Below are 23,476 nucleotides of genomic sequence, written 5' to 3'. Positions count from 1 at the left end.
AATGTAACAACTTTCACTAAACTAATAGGTGGAGATATTTATCCATCGAGTCAAAACTCAAGGAATCCATTTCGACCACTCTCATATCACGGAGTCCCATTTCTCTTAATAACCTGAGTCCCAAATGGCAACCCATCCCCTTCCTCGTGAACTAGTTTTTACATAGGGAACAGGCTGGGATACATCCCGTCTTCTCATGGGTTTAGTGCTTCTCTATTCCCATGGATGATATCAATGGTAAATCCTGGGGTTATGACTATGAGATGACAAATAATAGAGTTACCATGTCAGATCATTCATTTTCCCTTTTTCACAGTCAGTGAGCAAGAGCACTTAGGGCCAACTGCATTGCTCAAGTGTAAATCGACAGGAACCTGTTGATTACTGGCCCAACGCTCTTAAACCATTAGGCTACCTGCCGTCCATTATTGAGGCCTCTGATGAATTTACCTCAAAGGGGACTTGAATCTCTTTGTCGTCATCCGAAAATAGCACCTTATAGCCCTACTGCTTTTGAGCACGATGGTCCCTGGTCAAAAGTAGGTCCGACTATATAGGGAATAAGGTGCCTTCTTGAGACGAAGGCTTTAATGGAAAGATACTTCTGATGCCAGAGGTGGCAGAACGGAGTGCTCAGGTTAGCATCAGGGGGCGGACAGGGACTCTACTGTCCTAGCATCAGGGGAAGATGGACCGGGACTCTACTGTCCTAGCATCAGGGGGAAGATGGACCGGGACTCTACTGTCCTAGCATCAGGGGAAGATGGACCGGGACTCTGATGTCCTAGCATCAGGGGGAAGATGGACCGGGACTCTACTGTCCTAGCATCAGGGGGAAGATGGACAGGGACTCTACTGTCCTAGCATCAAGGGGAAGATGGACCGGGACTCTACTGTCCTAGTGTCAGGGGAAGATGGACCGGGAGCATCTCTACTGTCCTAGCATCAGGGGAAAGATGGACAGGGACTCTGCTGTCCTAGCATCAGGGGGAAGATGGACAGGGACTCTCCTAGTATCAGGGGAGATGGACAGGGACTCTACTGTCCTAGTATCAGGGGAAGATGGACAGGGACTCTACTGTCCTAGTATCAGGGGAAGATGGACCGGGACTCTACTGTCCTAGCATCAGGGGGAAGATGGACCGGGACTCTACTGTCCTAGCATCAGGGGGAAGATGGACAGGGGAAGATGGACTCTACTGTCCTAGCATCAGGGGGAAGATGGACCGGGACTCTACTGTCCTAGCATCAGGGGAAGATGGACCGGGACTCTACTGTCCTAGCATCAGGGGGAAGATGGACCGGGACTCTACTGTCCTAGCATCAGGGGGATGGAGATGGACCGGGACTCTACTGTCCTAGTGTCAGGGGAAGATGGACAGGGACTCTACTGTCCTAGCATCAGGGGGAAGATGGACCGGGACTCTACTGTCCTAGCATCAGGGGGAAGATGGACCGGGACTCTACTGTCCTAGCATCAGGGGGAAGATGGACCGGGACTCTACTGTCCTAGCATCAGGGGGAAGATGGACCGGGACTCTACTGTCCTAGCATCAGGGGGTAGAAGATGGACCGGGACTCTGCTGTCCTAGCATCAGGGGAAGATGGACCGGGACTCTACTGTCCTAGCATCAGGGGGAAGATGGACAGGGACTCTACTGTCCTAGCATCAGGGGAAGATGGACCGGGACTCTGCTGTCCTAGCATCAGGGGAAGATGGACAGGGACTCTGCTGTCCTAGTGTCAGGGGAAGATGGACAGGGACTCTGCTGTCCTATCATCAGGGGGAAGATGGACAGGGACTCTGCTGTCCTAGCATCAGGGGGAAGATGGACAGGACTCTGTTGTCCTAGATCAGGGGAAGATGGACAGGGACTCTGCTGTCCTATCATCAGGGGAAGATGGACAGGGACTCTGCTGTCCTAGCATCAGGGGGAAGATGGACAGGGACTCTGTTGTCCTAGCATCAGGGGGAAGATGGACAGGGACTCTGCTGTCCTAGACAGGGGGAAGATGGACAGGGACTCTGCTGTCCTAGACAGTGGGAAGATGGACAGGGACTCTGCTGTCCTAGCTTCAGGGGGAAGATGGACAGGGACTCTGCTGTCCTAGCATCAGGGGGAAGATGGACAGGGACTCTGCTGTCCTAGCATCAGGGGGAAGATGGGCAGGGACTCTACTGTCCTAGACAGGGGAAGATGGACAGGGACTCTGCTGTCCTAGCATCAGGGGGAAGATGGACAGGGACTCTGCTGTCCTAGACAGGGGGAAGATGGACAGGGACTCTGCTGCTGAGCCCGTACGGGAGTTGTTGCGATGAAACAAGATAGTAGCTACTACAACAATTGGGACACCACGAAATTGGGGAGAAAAAGGGGTAAAACAAAAATCAAAACAAAAACAATGTTAAGCTCGAGTGGACAAGCGACAGTGACAGCATGGAATTGAAATGAGCAGATGGACAGGTGAGAGGGGAGAAAATAGAACATCTCCAGTTAGATGTGCAAAGGCGTGCTTGACATGATAATATGATTCACGTTTGCAATTTTGTCGACGACCAGATGCTCTTGGACTATGAGAGAAAACTTAGTCAGATGACGAGAGAGCAGCTGGAGTAGCAGTGTTCTCTGGGGTGATCCATGTCAAAGGCCAAAAATTAAAGGGAATGAAGGGCAGCATAAGATTGAAATGAACTCCGTGTTCTTGACTGAAGATCAGCAGTTCCACACGCTACCCAGAATCCACTTGGTTTGTTCATGCAGGAAACACTAAATTGTGACACACCGTCTCTTTTCAGTCTTATGTTCCAAAATTTGAAATGTTGTTGTCCAGGGTCACGCCAGCTCTGTCTTGTCAAGGTTGAGCTTGAGGTCGGGTAGGCCGGCATCCAAGTGGAGATATCTGCCAGGCACGCAGAGATGCGTGTCACCACCTGGGTGTCAGAGAGGGGGATGGAAGGAGAAAAGTAATTGAGTGTTATCCGCATAGCAATGATAGGAGAGACCATGTGAAGATATGATGGAGCCGAGTGACTTGGTGTATAGAGAGAAGAGGAGAGGGCCTAGAACCAAGCCCTGGGGGACATCAGTAGCGAGAGCATGTGGTGCAGACATCATTGCCTTCAATTGTCTCTCTGTCTGCCTCTCTCTCTCTCGTTGTCTCTCTCTTTGTATCTCTCTTTGTCTCTCTCTTTGTCTCTTTCTCTCTTTGTCTCTCTCTTTCTCTCTCTGTCTCTCTCTTTGTCTCTCTCTGTCTCTCTCTCTTTGTCTCTCTCTCTTTGTCTCTCTATTTGTCTCTCTCTCTTTGTCTCTCTCGCTGTCTCTCTCTCTTTCTCTCTTTGTCTCTCTCTTTGTCTCTCTCTCTGTCTCTCTCTCTTTCTCTCTTTGTCTCTCTCTTTGTCTCTCAATTCAATTTCAATTCAAGAGGTTTTGTTGGCATGGGAAACATGTGTTAACATTGCCAAAGCAAGTGAGGTAGATAATATACAAAAGTGAAATAAACAATAAAAATTAACAGTAAACATTACACATACAGAAGTTTCAAAACAATAAAGACATTACAAATGTCATATTATATATATACAGTGTTTTAAAATGTACAAATGGTTAAAGGACACAAGATTAAAAAAAAATAGGCATAAATATGGGTTGTATTTACAATGGTGTTTGTTCTTCACTGGTTGCCCTTTTCTCGTGGCAACAGGTCACAAATCTTGCTGCTGTGATGACACACTGTGGAATTTCTCTCTCTCTCTTTGTCTCTATCTTTGTCTCTCTCTTTCTCTTTGTCTCTCTCTCTTTCTCTTTGTCTCTCTCTCTCTCTCTCTCTCTCTGTCTCTCTCTGTCTCTCTCTTTGTCTCTCTCTTTGTCTCTCTGATGCATTGGGGTCGTGTTAGCAGCAGCTGTCATGGTTTCCCAAAACCCAAGGGTCAAAGGTCATCTCTCTATTCCCGTTGGTCGGTGTGGTTCACATGAGATGCCTAGACTAGGGATGACATAAAAATGTGTCCCAAATGACAGGCTTTTCCCTACATAGTGCGATGTAGTTTATGAAAGTGCAATCGGGAAGGCTTGTCTGAATGCTCATTTAACCTCATCAGGTAAGCGTGACATAATTAACTTTGGAATGTCATTAGAGCCTGTACGAACGGCAGCAGGGAGCCTATTGGTTAGAGCGTTGAGACAGTAACCATTCTCCTCTTTCCTGTTTAGCCATGCGTGGAATGTCATTAGAGCCTGTACGAACGGCAGCAGGGAGGCTATTGGTTAGAGCGTTGAGACAGTAACCATTCTCCTCTTTCCTGTTTAGCCATGCGTGGAATGTCATTAGAGCCTGTACGAACGGCAGCAGGAGCCTATTGGTTAGAGCGTTGAGACAGTAAACATTCTCCTCTTTCCTGTTTAGCCATGCGTGAATGTCATTAGAGCCTGTACGAACGGCAGCAGGGAGCCTATTGGTTAGAGCGTTGAGACAGTAACCATTCTCCTCTTTCCTGTTTAGCCATGCGTGGAATGTCATTAGAGCCTGTACGAACAGCAGCAGGGAGGCTATTGGTTAGAGCGTTGAGACAGTAACCATTATCCTCTTTCCTGTTTAGCCATGCGTGGAATGTCATTAGAGCCTGTACGAACGGCAGCAGGGAGGCTATTGGTTAGAGCGTTGAGACAGTAACCATTCTCCTCTTTCCTGTTTAGCCATGCGTGGAATGTCATTAGAGCCTGTACGAACGGCAGCAGGGAGCCTATTGGTTAGAGCGTTGAGACAGTAACCATTCTCCTCTTTCCTGTTTAGCCATGCGTGGAATGTCATTAGAGCCTGTACGAACGGCAGCAGGGAGGCTATTGGTTAGAGCGTTGAGACAGTAACCATTCTCCTCTTTCCTGTTTAGCCATGCGTGGAATGTCATTAGAGCCTGTACGAACGGCAGCAGGGAGCCTATTGGTTAGAGCGTTGAGACAGTAACCATTCTCCTCTTTCCTGTTTAGCCATGCGTGGAATGTCATTAGAGCCTGTACGAACGGCAGCAGGAGCCTATTGGTTAGAGCGTTGAGACAGTAACCATTCTCCTCTTTCCTGTTTAGCCATGCGTGGAATGTCATTAGAGCCTGTACGAACGGCAGCAGGGAGGCTATTGGTTAGAGCGTTGAGACAGTAACCATTATCCTCTTTCCTGTTTAGCCATGCGTGGAATGTCATTAGAGCCTGTACGAACGGCAGCAGGGAGCCTATTGGTTAGAGCGTTGAGACAGTAACCATTCTCCTCTTTCCTGTTTAGCCAGCGTGGAATGTCATTAGCAGGGAGCCTATTGGTTAGAGCGTTGAGACAGTAACCATTCTCCTCTTTCCTGTTTAGCCATGCGTGGAATGTCATTAGAGCCTGTACGAACGGCAGCAGGGAGCCTATTGGTTAGAGCGTTGAGACAGTAACCATTCTCCTCTTTCCTGTTTAGCCATGCGTGGAATGTCATTAGAGCCTGTACGAACGGCAGCAGGGAGGCTATTGGTTCGTTGAGACAGTAACCATTCTCCTCTTTCCTGTTTAGCCATGCGTGGAATGTCATTAGAGCCTGTATGAACGGCAGCAGGGAGCCTATTGGTTAGAGCGTTGAGACAGTAACCATTCTCCTCTTTCCTGTTTAGCCATGCGTGGAATGTCATTAGAGCCTGTACGAACTGCAGCAGGGAGCCTATTGGTTAGAGCGTTGAGACAGTAACCAAATAGCCGTTCGTCCCTTGAGCAAGGCAGTTAACTCCCACAACAACTGCTCCCTGATGATCGCTGACGATGTTGATGAAGGTCCCACTCTTGCACCTCTCTGATTCGATTGGGTTGTGCAAACTGACTAGGTGTCTCCCCTTTCCCAATAATGCACGTTCCTCACGCTGTTTTAACCTATGGGATCTATGAGGTTTCTATGAGGTTTCTATGCCAGCAGCCCCCGCATGGCAGCCTGGTCTCATAGCCTGGTCTCATTGACTACACGTAACATGCTGTAGTAAACGTAGATCAGCTTCCTCTCTCCCAACCAATCGGCGTAAAACTTGGTATGTGTTTATATGTCAACTTATCCATGTTCTCTCACGACAACCATCCCCCCCCCAGCTTTAATAACCTTAAAGCCCATCATCAGAACTTCTCCAGGGGAGTTTTCTATGCCAGCAGCCCCCGCATGGCAGCCTGGTCTCATAGACTACACGTAACATGCTGTAGTAAACGTAAATCCGGGTCACTCAAATTAGTATGATATGTTACGCTTGGTGTGGTCACATAAGACAGAAGGTTACTTCACAGTAAGATTGCAGAATTATGCTGTAAAAACATTCAGATTGGTTTTCATCTTTCCATCGAACAGTCCCCAATATGGCATATCACTTTACATTTGTATTTTGGGAGAAATGTCCAGTCAAAAGTTAAGACATACCTATTCTGCAGGGTAGCCTAGTGGTTAGAGTGTTGGACTAGTAACCGGAAGGTTGCAAGTTCAAATCCACCGAGCTGACAAGGTACAAATCTGGCAGTTAACCCTCTGTTCCTAGGCCATCATTGAACATAAGAATTTGTTCTAACTGACTTGCCTAGTTAAATACAATTCAAGGGATTTTCTTTATTTTTACTATTTTCTACATTGTAGAATAATAGTTAAGACATCAAAACTATGAAATAACACATGGAATCATGTAGTAACCAAAAAAGTGTTAAACAAATCAAAATATATTTTATGTTTTAGATTATTCAAAGTAGCCACCCTTTGCCTTGATGACAGCTTTGCACATTCTTGGCATTACCCTCTCTATTCCACATCAGTCCTCCTGAAAGATAACAAGTCTGCACTTGGCTGATCTCCAGTCAGTTCACTCAACCGCAAAACTTTCCCAGGGTTGGTGTTCGGAGGTGTGTGTGTGTGTGTGTGTGTGTGTGTACAGGCTGCTACCCCTCACTCCATAAACCCCTCTGTTCACACAGCTCCAATTTTATGGACTCGACCCCCCCCCAACACCCCCACCCCCACCCCACCCCGACCCCCGTTATCCAAACAAGGAGGTCTGTGTGTCAGCTAAAGCAGAGGCATTTCCTGTTATGTCAGGATATGGGACACATCAGAAAGAGTGTAGAGGGCACCAAGCTCAGCCCTCTCTGTCCCCAGGGTGGTAAAGAGACAGAAACAACAATCATTCAACTCCTCTATGGAGGGTAGACACAGACTCCATGTGTCTAATCTTACTGATGTTCTTTTGATAGATACATAGCTAGTTAGATAGATAGATAGCTAGTTAGTTAGTTAGTTAGTTAGTTAGTTAGTTAGTTAGTTAGTTAGATAGTTAGATAGACAGATTGAGATACACGCTAAATTATCAAAATCCAGAAAACAAACATCTAAAAGGGAGTGATTCCCAAATCTTCCATAACAAAGCCATCACCCACAGAGAAGAAACTGCGGAAGAGCAAGCTGGTCCTGGGGCTTAATTCACAAACACAAACAGACCCCACAGAGACCCAGGACAGCAACACAATTCGACCCAACCAATTCATGAGAAAACAAAAAGATCATTACTTGACACATTGGAAAGAATTAACAAAACAACTGAGCAAACTAGAATGCTATTTGGCCCTAAACAGGGAGTACACAGTGGCAGAATACCTGACCACTGTGACTGACCCAAACTTAAGGAAAGCTTTGACTATGTACAGACTCAGTGAGCATAACCTTGCTATTGAGAAATGCCGCTGTAGGCAGACATGGTTCTCAAGAGAAGACAGGCTACGTGCTCACTGCCCACAAAATGAGGTGGAAACTGAGCTACACTTCCTAACCTCCTGCCAAATGTATGACCATATTAGAGAGACATATTTCCCTCAGATTACACAGATCCACAAATAATTCGAACCCAACAAACCCAATTTTGATAAACTCCCATATCTACTGGGTGAAATACCACCGTTTGCCATCACAGCAGCAATATCTTTGGACCTGTTGCCACAAGAAAACTGCAACCATTGAAGAAAAAACACCATTGTAAATACAACCCATATTTATGCTAATTTATTTTCCCTTTAGTACTTTAACTATTTGCACATAATACATTTGAAATGTCTTTTATTCTTTTGGAAGTGTAATGTTTACTGTTACTTTATATATATACAGTGCCTTGCGAAAGTATTAGGCCCCTTGAACCTTGCGACCTTTTGCCACATTTCAGGCTTCAAACATAAAGATATAAAACTGTATTTTTATAAGAATCAACAACAAGTGGGACACAATCATGAAGTGGAACGACATTTATTGGATATTTCAAACTTTTTTAACAAATAAAAAACTGAAAAATTGGGCGTGCAAAATTATTCAGCCCCCTTAAGTTAATACTTTGTAGCGCCACCTTTTGCTGCGATTACAGCTGCATAGGAAACTATGCAGTTTTTTGTTTTTTTTACGTGTTATTTCTTACATTAGTACCCCAAGTCATCTTAGGTTTCATTACATACAGTCGAGAAGAACTACTGTATATAAGATCAGCGTCAACTCACCATCAGTACGACCAAGAATATGTTTTTGGCGACGCGGATCCTGTGTTCTGCCTTACAAACAGGACAACGGAATGGATCGCATGCAGCGAGACTCCCTAAATTTTATCAGCATATCGATTGCGCAACCAGGGGTGGAAAAACCTTGGATCACTGTTACTCTAACTTCCGCGACTCATATAAGGCCCTGCCCCGCCCCCCTTTCGGAAAAGCTGACCACGACTCCATTTTGATACAATTATGCGATACCTGCCAACAGACAAAAACTAAAAAAAGAAGCTCCCACGCTGAGGTCTGTCCAACGCTAGTCCGACCAAGCTGACTCCACACTCCAAGACTGCTTCCATCACGTGGACTGGGACATGTTTCGTATTGCGTCAGATAACAACATTGACGAATACGCTGATTCGGTGTGCGAGTTCATTAGAACGTGCGTTGAAGATGTCGTTCCCATAGCAACGATTAAAACATTCCCTAACCAGAAACCGTGGATTGATGGCAGCATTCGCGTGAAACTGAAAGCGCGAACCACTGCTTTCAATCAGGGCAAGGTGTCTGGTAATATGACTGAATACAAACAGTGCAGCTATTCCCTCCGTAAGGCTATCAAACAAGCTAAGCGTCAGTACAGAGACAAAGAAGAATCTCAATTCAACGGCTCAGACACAAGAGGCATGTGGCAGGGTCTACAGCACATATGTCAGAGTCAAGGCCCGCGGGCCACATCCGGCCCGCGAGAAGGTTTTACGGCCCCTGGGATGATCTTGATTTATTATTAGAACCGGCCCGCAGACCGCAGCAAGCCGGCAGCCCGCAGATCTTTTACACGCACCAATACTACATTTCCCACAATGCAACGGTGACGCACCGAGCAGTAGGCTGCTTCATTTCAATATTTATTGGCACAGCAGTCGTCAGCATCACAGTAAAATTAACTTTCAGATACCCATCAAAAATGGCAAAACGGAAGGTGGACACTGAGAACCGGGGTTTCAAACAAGGTGGGAGTCGGAGTATATGTTCACGGAGGTAGCTGGAAAACCTGTGTGTCTTCTGTGTGGAGAAAGTGTGGCGGTACTGAAAGAGTATAATCTGAGACGACATTATGAAACGAAACACGCGGACAAAAACAAGAATATGGACATGGAACAAAGGCTACAAAAGGCAGAGGAATTAAAACGAGGCCTCAAATCTCGACAGGCTCTGTTCAAAAAAGCCAAATCACAAGGCCAGGCTGCTGTCAAGGCCAGTTTTATTTTGGCAGAAGAGATCGCTAAATCAGCCCGGCCATTTACGGAGGGGGATTTCATCAAAAACTGCATGATTAAAGTTTGTGACGAAGTTTGCCCAGAAAAAGGCAACTCTTTTTAAATGTGAGTCTGAGCAGAAACACCATTGCCGAGAGAGTAGACCAGTTGTCCATCAATCTAAAAGAGCAGCTTGTGAAAAAGGGAAAAGATTTCATTGCATATTCCTTGGCTGTGGATGAGAGCACCGACATTTCTGACATTGCCCAGTTGTCAATTTTCATCCGCGGAGTGGACTCCAGCCTAAGCGTGACAGAGGAGTTTTTGGCTTTACGTCCTATGCATGGCACAACTACGGGGCATGATTTGTATGAAGAGGTGTCAAGATGTGTAAATGAGATGGAGCTGCCTTGGGAAAAACTCGTGGGTTTGACAACCGACGGAGCACCTGCGATGTGTGGACACAGGAGCGGACTGGTGGCGAAGATACGGGAAAAGATGCAAGAGGAAAACGCGACAGGTGAGCTGACAGCTTATCATTGTATCATACACCAGGAAGCGTTGTGCGGTAAAGCCTTGAAAATGGAGCATGTAATGAGCATCATCACGCGCACAGTTAACTTTATCAGAGCCAAAGGTTTGAATCACCGCCAGTTCAAGGCATTTCTGACGGAGTTAGAAACGGAGCATGGTGATTTGCCTTATCACACAGAGGTGCGATGGCTAAGCCAGGGAAAGGTGCTTCAAAGATGTTTCGAGCTTCGTGAGGAGATTTGTCTGTTCTTGGACAGCAAAGGGAAAGACACAACACAACTCCGAGGACGAAATGTTTCTGTGTGAAATGGCTTTTCTGTGTGACATTACGAGTCATCTGAATGCAATGAACTTGCAGCTGCAGGGTGGGATCATGTCATCTCTGATATGTACAGTACAGTGAAGGCATTTAAAACCAAACTGACTCTGTGGGGAGACGCAGATGCGGAAAGAAAATTTGAGCCACTTTCCCAGCTGCCAGACCATGAAAGAGAAGCTCTCTACCAGTGCGTTCCCGAGCGCACAGTTGGCTGATAAAATAGGTATGCTTGCCGCTGACTTTCGACGCCGATTTGCTGACTTTGAAGCACAAAAAGCAGGTTGGAACTGCTCGGTAACCCATTTGCTGTTGACGTGGAAAGCTCACCACCAAACCTCCAAATGGAGTTGATTGACCTCCAATGCAATGATGCACTGAGGGCAAAATATGCGGCAGTGGGTGCTGCGGAGTTCGCCCGTTTCCTCCCCGACACAATGCCCCAGCTGCGCATCCAGGCTGCTCAAACGTTGTCTATGTTTGGCAGCACATACCTGTGTGAACAACTTTTTCTTTGATGAACCTGAACAAAACATCACACAGAAGTCGACTTACTGCTGAACACCTCCACTCAATTCTGAGGATTTCCTCAGCTCAGAGCCTTACCCCGAACATTGATGAACTTGTGGAAAAGATGGGACACCACCAAGTATCACCCTCAACCTCAAACAAGTGAACATTACTGTGCAATCACATATTTAGAGTTTTTACTCAGTTCAAGTTTAAAAGTTAAAGTTTAATATTTGTTTTCACTGCATGTTACTTCTCCTTAAACAAAGTGTTGTTTTTGATTAATAGATTTTTGCACTTTATTTTATTGTATTTCAATCCAATTATATTTTAAAAATATTTCAGTTGAGTGGATGATAGAAAATTGCTATTATTGTTTTTTCTTTGAAGTAAATTTAGCCCACTTTTGCTAAAATAGAAAATATAGGCTACTGATGGTGCCTTGAATACGGTTTCTTTCATTTAATGTTCATGTTATGGGGATTTTTATATAAAGGAAATTTGTCTTTTGTGTCTGTTGAAAATTAAAGATTACTGACAGAGCCATAAGAAAATATTGCTTTATTTATCTGATCATATTGGAATATATTTGTTAGGTTTTCAGTAGGTTCAATTAGGTTCACTAGACTATATGCGTCATTTAAAAAGTTTTCAATGAACATTCGAACAGTCCGGCCCTCGGCTTGTAGCTAAATTTTTTATTTGGCCCTCCGTCCATTTGACTTTGACACCCCTGGTCTACAGGAAATCACGGACTACAGGAAGAAATCCAGCCCAGTCACGGACCAGGATGTCTTGCTCCCAGGCAGACTAAATAACTTTTTTGCCCGCTTTGAGGACAATACAGTGCCACTGACACGGCCTGCAACGGAAACATGCGGTCTCTCTTTCACTGCAGCCGAGGTGAGTAAAACATTTAAACGTGTTAACCCTCGCAAGGCTGCAGGCCCAGACGGCATCCCCAGTCGCGCCCTCAGAGCATGCGCAGACCAGCTGGCTGGTGTGTTTACGGACATATTCAATCAATCCCTATACCAGTCTGCTGTTCCCACATGCTTCAAGAGGGCCACCATTGTTCCTGTTCCCAAGAAAGCTAAGGTAACTGAGCTAAACGACTACCGCCCGTAGCACTCACTTCCGTCATCATGAAGTGCTTTGAGAGACTAGTCAAGGACCATATCACCTCCACCCTACCTGACACCCTAGACCCACTCCAATTTGCTTACCGCCCAAATAGGTCCACAGACGATGCAATCTCAACCACACTGCACACTGCCCTAACCCATCTGGACAAGAGGAATACCTATGTGAGAATGCTGTTCATCGACTACAGCTCGGCATTCAACACCATAGTACCCTCCAAGCTCGTCATCAAGCTCGAGACCCTGGGTCTCGACCCTGCCCTGTGCAACTGGGTACTGGACTTCCTGACGGGCCGCCCCAGGTAGTGAGGGTAGGTAACAACATCTCCTCCCCGCTGATCCTCAACACTGGGGCCCCACAAGGGTGCGTTCCTAGCCCTCTCCTGTACTCCCTGTTCACCCATGACTGCGTGGCCACGCACGCCTCCAACTCAATCATCAAGTTTGCGGAAGACACAACAGTGGTAGGCTTGATTACCAACAACGACGAGACGGCCTACAGGGAGGAGGTGAGGGCCCTCGGAGTGTGGTGTCAGGAAAATAACCTCACACTCAACGTCAACAAAACTAAGGAGATGATTGTGGACTTCAGGAAACAGCAGAGGGAACACCCCCTATCCACATCGATGGAACAGTAGTGGAGAGAGTAGCAAGTTTTAAGTTCCTCGGCATACACATCACAGACAAACTGAATTGGTCCACTCACACAGACAGCATCGTGAAGAAGGCGCAGCAGCGCCTCTTCAACCTCAAGAGCCTGAAGAAATTTGGCTTGTCACCAAAAGCACTCACAAACTTCTACAGATGCACAATCGAGAGCATCCTGGCGGGCTGTATCACCGCCTGGTACGGCAACTGCTCCGCCCTCAACCGTAAGGCTCTCCAGAGGGTAGTGAGGTCTGCACAACGCATCACCGGGGGCAAACTACCTGCCCTCCAGGACACCTACACCACCCGATGTTACAGGAAGGCCATAAAGATCATCAAGGACAACACCCACCCGAGCCACTGCCTGTTCACCCCGCTATCATCCAGAAGGCGAGATCAGTACAGGTGCATCAAAGCTGGGACCGAGAGACTGAAAAACAGCTTCTATCTCAAGGCCATCAGACTGTTAAACAGCCACCACTAACATTGAGTGGCTGCTGCCAACACACTGACACTGACTCAACTCCAGCCACTTTAATAATGGGAATTGATGGGAAATGATGTAAATATATCACTAGCCACTTTAAACAATGCTACCTTATATAATGTTACCCTACATTATTCTTCTCATATGCATACGTATATACTGTACTCTATATCATCGACTGCATCCTTATGTAATACATGTATCACTAGCCACTTTAACTATGCCACTTTGTTTACATACTCATCTCATATGTATATACTGTACTTGATACCATCTACTGTATCTTGCCTATGCTGCTCTGTACCATCACTCATTCATATATCCTTATGTACATATTCTTTATCCCCTTACACTGTGTATAAGACAGTAGTTTAGGAATTGTTAGATTACTTGTTGGTTATTACTGCATTGTCGGAACTAGAAGCACAAGCATTTCGCTACACTCGCATTAACATCTGCTAACCATGTGTATGTGACAAATAAAATTTGATTTGATTTGATTTTATCAGTTTTGCAAATCGAGATACTGAAATTTTTTCTTAAGTAATACTTAAGTAGTTTTTTGGGGGGATATCTGTACTTTACTATATATATTTTTGACAACTTTTACTTTGACTTCACTTCCTTCGGTAGCCTGGCAGGTAGGAGCGTGGGTCAGTAACCCAAAAGGTTGCAGGGTCAAATCCCCCAAAGCTGACTAGGTAAAAATCTGATGTTCTGCCCCTGAGCAAGGCAGTTAACCCACTGTTCCCCTGAGCAAGGCAGTTAACCCACTGTTCCTCTGAACAAGGCAGTTAACCCACTGTTCCTCTGAACAAGGCAGTTAACCCACTGTTCCTCTGAGCAAGGCAGTTAACCCACTGTTCCCCTGAACAAGGCAGTCAACCCACTGTTCCTCTGAACAAGGCAGTTTAACCCACTGTTCCCCTGAACAAGGCAGTTAACCCACTGTTCCTCTGAACAAGGCAGTTTAACCCACTGTTCCTCTGAGCAAGGCAGTTAACCCACTGTTCCCCTGAACAAGGCAGTTAACCCACTGTTCCTCTGAACAAGGCAGTTTAACCCACTGTTCCCCTGAACAAGGCAGTTAACCCACTGTTCCTCTGAACAAGGCAGTTTAACCCACTGTTCCTCTGAGCAAGGCAGTTAACCCACTGTTTCCCTGAACAAGGCAGTTAACCCACTGTTCCCCTGAGCAAGACAGTTAACCCACTGTTCCTCTGAACAAGGCAGTTTAACCCACTGTTCCCCTGAACAAGGCAGTTAACCCACTGTTCCTCTGAACAAGGCAGTTAACCCACTGTTCCCCTGAACAAGGCAGTTAACCCACTGTTCCCCTGAGCAAGGCAGTTAACCCACTGTTCCCCTGAGCAAGGCAGTTAACCCACTGTTCCTCTGAGCAAGGCAGTTAACCCACTGTTCCCCTGAACAAGGCAGTTAACCCACTGTTCCCCTGAGCAAGGCAGTTAACCCATTGTTCCCCTGAACAAGGCAGTTAACCCACTGTTCCCCTGAGCAAGGCAGTTAACCCACTGTTCCCCTGAACAAGGCAGTTAACCCACTGTTCCCCTGAGCAAGGCAGTTAACCCACTGTTCCTCTGAACAAGGCAGTTAACCCACTGTTCCCCTGAGCAAGACAGTTAACCCACTGTTCCTCTGAGCAAGGCAGTTAACCCATTGTTCCCCTGAGCAAGGCAGTTAACCCACTGTTCCCCTGAGCAAGGCAGTTAACCCACTGTTCCCCTGAGCAAGGCAGTTAACCCACTGTTTCCCTCAGCAAGGCAGTTAACCCACTGTTCCCCTGAACAATGCAGTTAACCCACTGTTCCCCTGAGCAAGACAGTTAACTCACTGTTCCTCTGAACAAGGCAGTTAACCCACTGTTCCCCTGAACAAGGCAGTTAACCCACTGTTCCCCTGAACAAGGCAGTTAACCCACTGTTCCCCTGAGCAAGGCAGTTAACCCACTGTTCCTCTGAACAAGGCAGTTTAACCCACTGTTCCCCTGAACAAGGCAGTTAACTCACTGTTCCCCTGAGCAAGGCAGTTTAACCCACTGTTCCCCTGAGCAAGACAGTTAACCCACTGTTCCTCTGAACAAGGCAGTTTAACCCACTGTTCCCCTGAACAAGGCAGTTAACCCACTGTTCCCCTGAGCAAGGCAGTTAACCCACTGTTCCCCTGAGCAAGGCAGTTAACAGGAAACTGTTCCCACTGAGCAAGGCAGTTAACCCACTGTTCCCCCTGAACAAGGCAGTTAACCCACTGTTCCCCCTGAGCTGATCTGGGAGGCTGTTAACCCACTGTGCCCTGAGCAAGGCAGTTAACCCACTGTCATTCCCCTGAACAAGGCAGTCAACCCACTGTTCCCCTGAACAAGGCAGTTAACAGAGAACCCACTGTTCCCAATGGCGCTGATCTGGAGGACTCACTAAACAGAGAACATCCCTGGTCCTCCCTCCACCTCTCTGATTCAGATCCCTGGGGTTGGGTTAAACAGAGAACAGACACATTTCAGTTGGAATACATTCAGAACATTGGACTACTGACTGATCTGGTATCCCCTTTCCGAAAGAAAATACTGTCTGATCTTTACTCCAGAACATTTATCCCTGACACCCAAAAGTAGTCATTACATTTTGGAATGCTTATCTGGAAGGACAGGAAAATGGGCCAATTCACACACTTATCAAGAGAACAACCTTGGTCATCCCTGCTGTCTCTGATCTGGAGGACTCACTAAACAGAGAACATCCCTGGTCATCCCTACTGCCTCTGATCTGGAGGACTCACTAAACAGAGAACATCCCTGGTCATCCCTCCTGCCTCTGATCTGGAGGACTCACTAAACAGAGAACATCCCTGGTTGTCCCTACTGCCTCTGATCTGGAGGACTCACTAAACTGAGAACATCCCTGGTCATCCCTACTGCCTCTGATCTGGAGGACTCACTAAACAGAGAACATCCCTGGTCATCCCTCCTGCCTCTGATCTGGAGGACTCACTAAACAGAGAACATCCCTGGTCATCCCTCCTGCCTCTGATCTGGAGGACTCACTAAACAGAGAACATCCCTGGTCATCCCTACTGCCTCTGATCTGGAGGACTCACTAAACAGAGAACATCCCTGGTCATCCCTACTGCCTCTGATCTGGAGGACTCACTAAACAGAGAACATCCCTGGTCATCCCTCCTGCCTCTGATCTGGAGGACTCACTAAACAGAGAACATCCCTGGTCATCCCTACTGCCTCTGATCTGGAGGACTCACTAAACAGAGAACATCCCTGGTCATCCCTACTGCCTCTGATCTGGAGGACTCACTAAACAGAGAACATCCCTGGTCATCCCTACTGCCTCTGATCTGGAGGACTCACTAAACAGAGAACATCCATGGTCATCCCTACTGCCTCTGATCTGGAGGACTCACTAAACAGAGAACATCCCTGGTCATCCCTCCTGCCTCTGATCTGGCGGACTCACTAAACAGAGAACATCCCTGGTCATCCCTACTGCCTCTGATCTGGAGGACTCACTAAACAGAGAACATCCCTGGTCATCCCTATCTGTACCTCTGATCTGGAGGACTCACTAAAACAGAGAACATCCTGGTCATCCCTCTATCTGTACATGATGTCTCTGATCTGGACATGATGTCTGAGTGTTGGAATGTGCCCCTGGCTATCTGTAAATGATGTCTGAGTGTTGTACATGGAGTGTGCCCCTGGCTATCTGTAAAGGATGTCTGAGTGTTGGAATGTGCCCCTGGCTATCTGTAAAGGATGTCTGAGTGTTGGAATGTGCCCCTGGCTATCTGTAAATGATGTCTGAGTGTTGGAGTGTGCCCCTGGCTATCTGTAAATGATGTCTGAGTGTTGGAATGTGCCCCTGGCTATCTGTAAATGATGTCTGGGTGTTTGCTATCTGTAAATGGTGTCTGATGTTGGAATGTGCCCCTGGCTATCTGTAAATGATGTCTGAGTGTTGGAATGTGCCCCTGGCTATCTGTAAATGATGTCTGAGTGTTGGAATGTGCCCCTGGCTATCTGTAAATGATGTCTGAGTGTTGGAATGTGCCCCCTATCTGTAAATGATGTCAGTGTTGGATCTGCTATCTGTAAATGATGTCTGAGTGTTGGAGTGTTCCCCTGGCTATCTGTAAATGATGTCTGAGTGTTGGAGTGTTCCCCTGGCTATCTGTAAATGATGTCAGTGTTGGAATGTGCCCCTGGCTATCTGTAAAGAAAAAGAACATTGTGCCGTCTGATTTTCTTAATATAAGGAATTTTCAATTATTCATACTTTTCCTTTTGATACTTAAGTATCTTTAAAACCAAATACTTTTAGACTTTTAGTCAAGTAGTATTTTTCTGGGTGACTTTTACTTTTACTTGAGTCATTTTCTATTAAGGGATCTTTACTTTTACTCCAGTATGACAATTGCTACGTTTTCTACCAGTGGATGATGTGGATGTGTCCAATACTGGCCATGTTTTTCTCTCTGTTCTCTGACCATGTTTTCCCCTCTGTCCTCTCCTCCTCAGGGCCAGCTGTCCCAGGCCCTCAACATCCTGTCGGACCGAGCCACAGAAGCCAAAGAGTTCCTGGTTCAGCTGAGGAACATGGTGCAGCACATCCAGGTACACACTGTACTGCCTACACTGTCATAGTGTACATCACAAATGGCTGCCTATTCCCTATAAAGTGCACTACTTTCATCAGGGCCAATCAGTCTGTCCAAAAGTAGTGCCCTATATAGGGAATAGGGTGCCATTTGGGACGCAAGCCATGTCGCTCCTCTCGCCGTTACAAGCATCTCCCCCCTACTCCCATAGCCACTCATAGCCCCTCCCACATGCCGTCCTAAACCCCTCCTACACGTTCACCCAGCCATAGCTCCTCCCCCCATGTCATCTTTTAGGAACTGTAGCTTACTGACACGTACGGAACATTTAACCTGTGAACTTCGCCTCAAGAGTCACCCGGCAACAATAGATAGAAGATATCAGATAGATATAGTTGTGACACTGATACAGATAGATATAGTATGGTGACACTGATACAGATAGATATAGTATGGTGACACTGATACAGATAGATATAGTATGGTGACACTGATACAGATAGATATAGTCTGGTGACACTGATACAGATAGATATAGATATATGGTGACACTGATACAGATAGATATATGGTGTACTGGTGACACTCTGATACAGATAGATATAGTCTGGTGACACTCTGATACAGATAGATATAGTATGGTGATACAGATAGATATAGTCTGGTGACACTCTGATACAGATAGATATAGTATGGATGATACAGATAGATATAGTATGGTGACACTCTGATACAGATAGATATAGTCTGGTGACACTCTGATACAGATAGATATAGTATGGTGACACTCTGATACAGATAGATATAGTATGGTGATACTCTGATACAGATAGATATAGTATGGTGATACAGATAGATATATGGTGACACTCTGATACAGATAGATATAGTATGGTGATACAGATAGATATAGTATGGTGACACTCTAATACAGATAGATATAGTATGGTCTGATACAGATAGATATAGTATGGTGAAACTGATACAGATAGATATAGTATGGTGAAACTGATACAGATAGATATAGTATGGTGACACTCTGATACAGATAGATATAGTATGGTGATACTCTGATACAGATAGATATAGTATGGTGATACAGATAGATATAGTATGGTGACACACTGATACAGATAGATATAGTATGGTGATGCAGATAGATATAGTATGGTGACACTCTGATACAGATAGATATAGTATGGTGACACTCTGATACAGATAGATATAGTATGGTGACACTCTGATACAGATAGATATAGTATGGTGACACTCTGATACAGATAGATATAGTATGGTGACACTCTGATACAGATAGATATAGTATGGTGACATGATACAGATAGATATAGTATGGTGACACTCTGATACAGATAGATATAGTATGGTGACACTCTGATACAGATAGATATAGTATGGTGATACTCTGATACAGATAGATATAGTATGGTGACACTCTGATACAGATAGATATAGTATGGTGATACAGATAGATATAGTATGGTGACACTCTGATACAGATAGATATAGTCTGGTGACACTCTGATACAGATAGATATAGTATGGTGACACTCTGATACAGATAGATATAGTCTGGTGACACTCTGATACAGATAGATATAGTATGGTGACACTCTGATACAGATAGATATAGTATGGTGACACTCTGATACAGATAGATATAGTATGGTGACACTCTGATACAGATAGATATAGTATGGTGACACTCTGATACAGATAGATATAGTATGGTGACACTCTGATACAGATAGATATAGTATGGTGACACTCTGATACAGATAGATATAGTATGGTGATACTCTGATACAGATAGATATAGTATGGTGACACTCTGATACAGATAGATATAGTATGGTGATACAGATAGATATAGTATGGTGACACTCTGATACAGATAGATATAGTCTGGTGACACTCTGATACAGATAGATATAGTATGGTGACACTCTGATACAGATAGAGTCTGGTGACACTCTGATACAGATAGATATTTGGACACTCTGATACAGAGTTTGGAGATATAGATATGGTGACACACTGATACAGATAGATATAGTATGGTGATGCAGATAGATATAGTATGGAGATACTCTGATACAGATAGATATAGTATGGTGACACTCTGATACAGATAGATATAGTATGGTGATACAGATAGATATAGTATGGTGATACTATGGATGATACAGATAGATATAGTATGGTGACACTGATACAGATAGATATAGTATGGTGACACTCTGATACAGATAGATATAGTATGGTGATACTATGGATGATACAGATAGATATAGTCTGGTGATACTCTGATACAGATAGATATAGTATGGTGATACTCTGATACAGATAGATATAGTATGGTGATACTCTGATACAGATAGATATAGTATGGTGACACTCTGATACAGATAGATATAGTCTGGTGACACTCTGATACAGATAGATATAGTATGGTGATACAGATAGATATAGTATGGTGACACTCTGATACAGATAGATATAGTATGGTGATACTCTGATACAGATAGAGTTAAGCTGCTGGCCAGACAACAGGGTTTTGAAGAGATTATAGAAATAGAATGAGTAGAACGAGGGTCCTCGTTCAGGTCAATGATGTCATAACTGGTGGACCTTCTTGTGGCCATTTTGACTGTCCTCCTAGGAGTAAAGCATTATATTTCTATCAGTTAGATCAGACGTCCACGCTGACTGCTTTTCTTGTCACACAGCCCACTGATGGTCCAGGGAGACCCTTACTCGTGACATCAGGGTGGGGAACGCTGAAGGTGAGGAGGAGGAGGAGGAGGAGAGGAGAGGAGGGGTGGAATTGGGTTTGGTGGCCATAATTGAGGTTTAATACTATATAATAATACACACCGTAGAACACCGTTGAACACCGTAGAACACCGTAGAACACCGTAGAACACAGTAGAACACGTATTCAACTGGTGGTGGTACCTCACCTTGATGGAACCAGCAGATCTCAATGACGTCTCAAAACGTGTTTCACTTGTTTCTTCCATCTGTTCAACAGAACTTCTGGTTAACATGAAGTGTCATTACAAATAGTCTTCAGATAGTCTCTAAAAACTACAAATAATTTTTCATATGGTCTCTAAAAACTACAAATAGTCTTCAGATAGTCTCTAAAAACTACAAATAGTTTTTCATATAGTTCTAAAAACGAGTCTTCAGATAGTCTCTAAAAAACTACAAATAGTTTTTCATATAGTCTCTAAAAAACTACAAATAGTTTTTCATATAGTCTCTAAAAACTACAATAGTCTTCAGATAGTCTCTAAAAACTACAATAGTCTTCAGATAGTCTCTAAAAACTACAAAGAGTCTTCAGATAGTCTCTAAAAACTACTAATATTTTTTCATTTCGTCTCCAAAAACTCCAAATAGTTTTCATATAGTCTTCAAAACTACAAATAGTCAAAATAGTCTTCAAAACTACAAATAGTCAAAATAGTCTACAAAGACTACCAATAGTCTCCCGATGACTGTTCCTTTCCCAGTAGTCTGCCCTCATTCCCCCAACCCTTTTAAATGTTGTCAGCATGGCAGTCTGCCTCTGGTCTGGCATCACAGTGTACCGCGATCTCCACCATGTTGTCAGTGCTTCCTTTTCTATTGGTGTTTTTCAATGATCAGTCACCATATGTGTAGGATCAGCTGCCCTCTTGTCCATGTCATCTTATCTTACTGTGACTAAAAAGGTAGAACTGATCCTAAATCAGCACTCTTACTAGGAGACGCTTGATTACATACCTCCTCACATTTTCTGTCCGTCTGGTGAGTTTGCCTGTTTTCTAAACATAGGAATGATGCATATTATTTCTAATGCCTGTTTTGATGCTTTCATCAAAGTCTATCCACACTGCCTTGTGTCCCAGCTGTCTGTCTCTGCCTATCTGTCTTATCTTTCTTTATATCTGTCTGTCTAACTGTCTGTCTGTCCTCCAGGAGAACGGCGTGGAGTTCGAAGCCTGTCTGGTGGCGCAGTGTGACGCCCTCATCGACGCCTGAACCGACGCAAGGCCCAGCTGCTGACCCGCGTCAACAAGGAGCATGAGCACAAGCTGAAGGTGAGACGCCATTTTGGATCAAGCCCAGGGGACTTCCTGCCTGCGGGATAGCAATTATAAATGAATGAATGAATGAATACTAAATAGGCAGAGTTATGCATAAGATGAAGGTGATCTTGACTGAGTCCCAATTCTCCAGACTTTTTTTCCAAAAGTGTGCACTTGTACACTCCACGGGATAAAATTTAAAAGTATATGATTGTTGTAAGCATTGGCTCCGTGCAAGAACGTGTGCAAGTGTGTGGAGACTCCGGCTGCAGCCCTGAGCTGCTATGCAGGACCATCTTGGCTCACTTGATGTATTCACCATTGCTCCTTGGGAAGGTCATAGGTTACCCACAAACTTCGTCCAGCGTTGTGTGGTTTTCCTTCTCCTTTCAGGACTCAGGTGTGCAAACCTATCGGAAAGTTCCGTCATGAATATCAAACAGACAGAATTATGCATTCATGTATTTATTCTTTATTTATTATTTTTTTAAATCTCTCTCTCTCTCTCTCTCTCTCTCTCTCTCTGTCTCTCTCTCTGTCTCTCTCTCTGTCTCTGTCTCTGTCTCTGTCTCTCTCTCTCTCTCTCTCTGTCTCTCTCTCTCTGTCTCTCTCTCTCTGTATCTCTCTCTGTATCTCTCTCTCTGTCTCTCTCTGTCTCTCTCTCTCTGTCTCTCTCTCTCTCTCTGTCTCTCTCTCTGTCTCTCTCTCTCTCTGTCTGTCTCTCTCTCTCTCTCTGTCTCTCTCTCTCTGTCTCTCTGTCTCTCTCTCTCTGTCTCTCTCTCTCTCTCTCACACACACACCAAGCCTGTTCCTCTCCTCTCTCTCTCTCTCTCTCAATTCAATTCAATTCAATTCAAGGGGCTTTATTGGCATGGGAAACATGTATTAACATTGCCAAAGCAAGTGAAGTAGATAATAAACAAAGGTGAAATAAACAATACAAATTAACAGTAAACATTACACTCACAGAAGTTCCTAAAGAATAAACACATTTCAAATGTCCCTCTCTTTCTCTCTCTCTCTTTCTCTCTCTTTATCTCCCTATCTCTCTCTCTCTCTCTCTCTCTCTCTCTCTCTCTCTCTCTCTCTCTCTCTCACACACACACCAAGCCTGTTCCTCTCCTCTAGTCCTTGAGACAGTATCGTTCGGTGACACCAGAGGCAACCATCTCCATGACAACCAGGACATAGCGACGTGCACATAGCGACATGCAGAGCTTGTTATTTTTAAGCATTGTGTGAAGGCGTGAAGCCCTCAATAACGTAATGGCTACTTCTCAAATGACAGTCAAAAGACTGTGATTAAAGATGGAGACAGGCAGAGAGAGAATAGGCAGTTTTTACTGGCACC

The 23,476-nt window shown here is 45.0% G+C and overlaps 1 protein-coding gene across 1 annotated transcript in view; it reads left to right on the top strand.

Moving 5' to 3' along the window:
* LOC135508539 (E3 ubiquitin-protein ligase TRIM9-like) overlaps positions 1–23,476 on the top strand; it is a 130,477-nt gene that overhangs the window by 34,186 nt on the left and 72,815 nt on the right. Inside the window, 4 exon segments of the mRNA XM_064928793.1 lie at positions 17,949–18,044; positions 20,776–20,832; positions 22,016–22,070; positions 22,073–22,137. Of these exon segments, the coding sequence (XP_064784865.1) occupies positions 17,949–18,044; positions 20,776–20,832; positions 22,016–22,070; positions 22,073–22,137 (273 nt within the window).

This window comes from Oncorhynchus masou, chromosome 21 (genome assembly GCF_036934945.1).
Source record: "Oncorhynchus masou masou isolate Uvic2021 chromosome 21, UVic_Omas_1.1, whole genome shotgun sequence".
In the NCBI taxonomy this organism is placed as follows: Eukaryota; Metazoa; Chordata; class Actinopteri; order Salmoniformes; family Salmonidae; genus Oncorhynchus; species Oncorhynchus masou.
Note: the sequence above shows the minus strand (reverse complement) of the source record. Positions and strands in the feature narration are given on the sequence as shown.